This window comes from Sinocyclocheilus grahami, unplaced genomic scaffold, assembly GCF_001515645.1.
Source record: "Sinocyclocheilus grahami isolate Dianchi unplaced genomic scaffold, SAMN03320097.WGS_v1.1 scaffold158.1, whole genome shotgun sequence".
Taxonomy (NCBI): Eukaryota; Metazoa; Chordata; class Actinopteri; order Cypriniformes; family Cyprinidae; genus Sinocyclocheilus; species Sinocyclocheilus grahami.
Genome location: NW_015505337.1, coordinates 352,184 through 358,255, shown reverse-complemented (window position 1 = coordinate 358,255; position 6,072 = coordinate 352,184). Strand labels below are relative to the sequence as shown.

At 36.0% G+C, this 6,072-nt stretch overlaps 1 protein-coding gene across 1 annotated transcript; it reads left to right on the top strand.

Annotated features, from left to right (window-relative positions):
* Positions 1-481: 481 nt before the first annotated feature.
* LOC107592804 (fibronectin type 3 and ankyrin repeat domains protein 1-like) lies at positions 482-5,151 on the top strand. The gene is made up of 11 exons (XM_016282367.1): positions 482-740; positions 1,742-1,910; positions 2,034-2,158; positions 2,794-2,875; positions 3,083-3,157; positions 3,339-3,404; positions 3,497-3,662; positions 4,477-4,620; positions 4,703-4,780; positions 4,912-4,956; positions 5,029-5,151. Exons 1-11 carry the CDS (start codon positions 677-679, stop codon positions 5,116-5,118), a joined length of 1,104 nt encoding a protein of 367 aa, XP_016137853.1. The 5' UTR covers positions 482-676; the 3' UTR covers positions 5,119-5,151.
* The last annotated feature ends 921 nt before the right edge of the window (positions 5,152-6,072 follow it).

Sequence of the window (6,072 nt, the reverse complement as noted above, 5' to 3'; positions counted from 1 at the left end):
GAAAGAGAGAGAGAGGGGGGGGGGGGGGGGGGGGGGGGGGGGGGGGGGGGTATCAGTGAATGTCCAGGGGGCCTCAAGATGATTTAAAATGATTTAAATTTTAATTAAGTTATTTATAAAAGTTATTTCTAGAGCTGAAAAGGTAATTTAAACTAATAAATTCTCAAAACATCAGGGTATTTTTATGATGATATGCGTACATTTTCTTCTGGTTATGCAAGTTCTAAAATATTTGAGAAATTGTAAACAAAGCATTTATTTCAAATCCTTTAAAGAGTTTAACATCCCAGGGACCACGTGATGACGTAAAAGAATCACTAAATCGTTTTTGATCCGGTTCTTTGAATGATTTGTTCGAAAGAACCGATTCGAACGTCTCGTCATTAGCGCACTGAATCACCGCTCAGACTCGCAGGCAGAGATTTTGAGCGGTCATGTGGTCATTTAATCCCATCACAAAAGAGCCCAAGCTGATGAAAGTGAGTGACTACAGGGTAAAACAAGGATTCAGTCTCAATAACAATACATCGCTCTCATGTTAAAACAAGACTAATATTAATACCTTTTGGAAACTCGTGTTCTGTGTAACTAAAATAAACAATTAAATGGTCCAAAGATCGCGCGCACTGCAGCACCAGTGCTGTCACCATGACAACATTAATACTCTCACAGTCAGATGTGCGCGAGAGAGAAGAGTGAGGCAAACACAAGGAGACTGACTGAGACAGCGATGAACCCAGGTAGACATTTGATTTGTGTTAAGGCTAGTAGGCAGCCTGTTTAATGTTTGATAGAAAGGTTTTTAAAAATGTCAGAAAAGCTTTATTCAAACACCACTATTGCAACATAGTTTTAATAATGCAGTCTTCATATGCCTACCATATAACTGTTAGAGTTGCTTTATTCCGCGTTTATTTATGATTAGCATGGTAATACAGTAAGCAAAAACCTTTTTTTATATTTCGGCCACTCTTTAGTTTGAGGACCAATTCTGACTAATAACTAAAACTACGACTTTGCCTCAAACTTCTAATTTGCTGCATATTAATAGTAAGGTAGTTGTTAAGTTTTGGTATGGGGCAGAATTAAGGGATCAAAAATATGTTCATGCAGAATAAGACATTAATATGTGCTTTATAAGTACTAATAAACAAGACAATATGCTAGTAACGTTAGTAATGCTAATATGCAAGTAGTATGCTATTATATATATACAGTATATAATATTTTATAACCTTATAAAGAGCTGCATTTTATTAATTATTTAACAAATCAATGTATTTATTTTTTTGATAATTATGTTATGTGCCCAGACCTGTTTAGGAGAAACGAAAAAAGGCTAAAGTTTTCTCCAGCAACAGTGATTAAAAAGTAATGGGTAATCTTTTAATTTAATCACTAATCCAGGAGCAATCTTTTGTGGTTAGTTATTCTCGGTGTATTGTTATGTGATATTCGTGACCTTTATTAAGATGAAACCAATAGGCTACAGTTTACCCATAAGTCACACCTGAATAGCAAGATCATACCATGGATGCTGCTGTATCAGATAACTGCATATTAACCATAGATTGGTTTAGGTTTCAGCCATTGTCAAAACACGCATACAAAAAGTAGTATGACTGTGTTAGATATTACTGCAAGGCTAAATATATCTAAAAATTCACATTAATCCTACAACTTTATAAACGATATACATGATATTAAGAGAATCTGCCATATATTTTCTCAATTTCTCCAGCAAAATATCCAGAGCTTACTCTTGTGATTGGGAAGGTCACTCACCACAGTATTGAGCTGAGCTGGATGAATGAAGAGAATAAACCTCGAAATGGCCCTCCTGAACGCTGGACCCGCTTCTCTGTGGAGCAGATGGACCCCAAAACACACACATACAGCACCGTATACATGTCAGTTTTCTCTGTTTGATGGTGAAGATCATTTCTTTGAATATTAAAGTTATTACAACATGTTCAAAACCGGCTTTTTAGCAACAGTCCATGTAATAACAATTTTTTGGTGTTTTATCACAGAGGGTACAGCACTCATCATCTTGTAGAGGGCTTGGAGTCCAGCACCTCCTATAATTTTAGGCTGAGGGTCACCAGAGCCTCAGGGGAGTGCAGCCTCAGCCCCGTGGTATCTGTCTTCACCACCCGTGAGATATTTTACTGTACCTCCAGTCAAAGCTTTGGTCTTTTATTTTCTTATTTTAAATCTAGTAAATCTCATGATCCTCTCTGCTGTTATTAGTAGAAACACAAACATTTAGGAATTCATTCGCACAAAATGTACAATACTTCAGAAGTTTGTTTAGCATAGATGCATTTAATTGATCAAGAGTGACAGTAAAGACATTTATAATGTTACAAAAGATTTGTAGTTCTAATAAATTGTGTACTTTGAAATTTATATTCATCAAAGAATCCTAAAAAATTATCACAGTTTGCAGAAAAATATTAAGCAGCACAACTGTTAAAACATCGATAAAAATAAGAAATGTTTCTTGAGCAAATCAGCAAATTAAAAGGATTTCTGAAGGATCATGTGACACTGAAGACTGAAGTAATAGCTTCTTTGCCATCACAGGAATAAATTATATTTTAAAATAAAAAATATTTATTTTAAATTGTTATAATATTTCACAATTTTTACTGTATTTTTGATCAATTAAATACAGCCTCGCTAAGTGAGACTTCTTTCAAAAGCGTTAAAAAACCTTACTGACCCTAAACCTTTGGATAGTAGTGCATTTGTTTAATGTTTTACAATGTTTTGATGGTTTGTCCACAGGAGAGCCTTTCAGTGGGAAGAACCTCCACCAGGCTGTGAACAGGGAGGATGAGGAGGAGCTGACCACAGTTCTGCAGTCAGGGTGAGTTAATTCAAGGAATATTTAACCCGAAAATGAAAATTTTGTCATTATTAATCACCCTCATGCCATTCTAAATCGGTTTGACTTACTTTCTTCTGTGGTGCAGGGTGATTAATAATGACAAAATTTTAATCTTTATGTGAAATATCCTCTTAAATGCCAGTTCACACATTATTCATAACCCCTCTCATGTAATTCCTCTCCTAGAATGGTCGACGTGGATGTTTATGACAAAATGGGGTTCACCCCTCTCATGGTGGCAGCACAGAAAGGTTTCACCAGGTAAACATGCTTCTGATGTTATACATTTAAACAGAAAGCTGGTGTACAAAGAGATGAATTCACAGCAAGCTACTGAATCTCCCATTAGTCTTTGTTCAGTTACTGCTATGTGGTAAAGAGTAAATTCGTTGAAATATAGTCATGTATTTCTAATCATGATCAGCATCTGTTTGTTTTCTAGCTTAGTGGACATTTTAGTGAAGCATGGAGCTGATATTAACAAGAGAGACAGCACTGGAAAAGACAGGTAAGCCTGCATATGCTTTTTCAATGCAGTTGAATTTTAGAATAATTCATGTTTTCTAATATATATTTTCATCTATGCATGTGTTTTATCAGTCTAATGCAGGCCTGTTTTGCTGGTCACCTTAACTCAGTGAAGTATCTGCGTAACTGCGGCTCCACATGGCAGTCCGGAGACACGGACGGCTGCACGCCGCTCCACTGGGCTGTGGATGGAGGACACCTGCCTGTCATTACATATATGATCCAGGATGGTTGTGAGGTCCGAGGTCAATTTTTCAACCATTTAATGTTTGCAAAAAAACAACATTCAAAGAATAGTTCACCCCAAAATGAATATTTGTTGAAAATGTACTCCCCCCACAGGCCATCCAAGGTGAGTTTGTTTCTACATCGGAACAGATTTGGAGAAATTTAGCATCACTTGCTCACCAATGGATCCTCTGCATTGAATTTGAATGGCTGCCGTCAGAATGAGAGTCCAAACAGCTGATAAAAACATCACAATAATCCACAAGTAACCTGCACGACTCCAGTCCATCAATTAACGTCTTGTGAAGCAAAAAGCTGCGTGTTTGTAAGAAACAAATCTGTCATTAAGGCATTTTAACTTTAAACTGACGAGTCCATAATAATGCTTCATCCAGTGAAAAATTCTTTACCCTGTTGTCCTTTTATATCAAAATCGACCAACATGTTTGTTTAGAACTGTTTTTGCTTGTTGATCCGTGCACATTTCTTTCCTGATTTAGATAAGACGACATTCTCCCTGGAGAAAACAATATTATGGATAAAGGACTCGTATTTCAGCTGGAAGCAATTTGAAGTTAAAAGTGTCTTAATGGACTTGTTTATTACAAAGACAAATTTTAAGCAATTTTTAATTTTTGGGTGAACTATTCCTTTAAAGGTATTTCATATGATCAGGTATCTGAAGTTACCGAACTTCAGTTTCACTATTTCACAGATTTAAAATTTTTTTTTTTAGATGTACCGTTTGCGGCCCATTACTTTGTCAAATGGTGAGCTTGACCCTATATTGTCAGTTTAAAGCATGTGTTCTTGTACTCTGACAGGTGGATGTGATGGATAAAGTGTCTCTCTGGACTCCTCTCATGCGTGTGTCAGCCATCAGTGGAAACGCTGCGGTCGCCTCCATCCTCCTCCAGGCTGGAGCAGATGTAAATGTCCGTGACAAAGCTGGCAAGACACCACTAATGGTATTTATCATCAAAACAGCCACTAAAATTGTCGAGGACAAGATGGATGACATCATTGGAGTTTTTGGTTATAATTTTTCAGGTCGCTGTGCTGAATAACCATGTAGAGCTGGTAAAACTTCTGCTTGACAGTGGGGCAGATCACCACATGAAGAACGAGGTAACAGATTATGGTCACAATGTTATTCATAATGCATAAATGATTAAACAATACGAGTAGTGCAATAAAACTTTTTGCCACAGGAAAACTAACAACACTCCTCATAAAATTATATTTACACCCTAATGTAGTATGGAGCAGGTGCAGCGGATATGGCAAAAGCATTTGGGAGACAGGTAACCTGACAAACTATACATGAACAAATTAATATGTTGTTGCTTGGAACAAAAAGACAATTTCTGTTTCAGAGCATCATAAGCTTGCTGGATAATATAAGCTTGGAAGATTCAAATCGACTGACATCAGCAGGACAGTTCTGTTATGGAGACAAGAAATGATCTTTATCTTAATGTCATATTTTACACTACATTAAAGCCTTAAGTTTTTAAAAACAACTTTTATGTTTCAGTAGTGTAAAATAAAATTATATTGAATTCACGATAGTAATATCCTCGTTTATTGTTCTCGTTCAAGTCCTTACATTATCAGTATCCAGTTTAATTTGTTGAAGGCATTCACATTTCCCTTTTAATATCCTAATTCATAGAAATTAAAATGGACTTTGTAGAATATAAAATCGTTACACAATGAATTCAACACCCAGTGCAAAAACTGAGCAATCATCTTTGACCACAGATAAAAAACAAAAACAAAAGAAGTGAGCATTAACACATCCACATGAGTGCATATAAAAAGGTGAAATGTACATACATTGTTGTGAATAGGTAAACAAGAACATAAAGAAACACACACAGGCTTGGCTTGAATGAAATACTGTGACAGCTGGGTTTGTTATACTCCCAAAGCAACAACGCTGGAATATTATATGGAAAAACTGAAGTGTAATTACCCTCTCAGGGTGAAGTACCAAGCAGAACAACAATCTCATAAGTTTATGAATTACAGTGAGCCCAGCTGTGCATAAAGAGAGCTGTGTTATGGGCAAGAAGGAACCACTTGTTGTGTAAAAATGCCATAGTTGTGACGACACACACCAGCAGTGATATTTACTACATCCTGTGTACTTTACATCATCTTGATGTTGAACACTTTTGTGAAAAGGTAATGAAAAATGACTTTGCCTAAAGAGACTAGTTAAATAATTCAGAAGTTTGAGGTCGGTAAGATTTTTTCTGAAAGTATCTTATAAAGCTGCATTTATTTGATCAAAAATACAGTAAAAATGTGTAATATCATGGAATATTATTACAATTTAAAATAACGGTCTTCTGTTTTAATATATTTTTAAAGGTAAAGCTGAATTTTCAGCATCATTACTCCAGTCTTTAGTG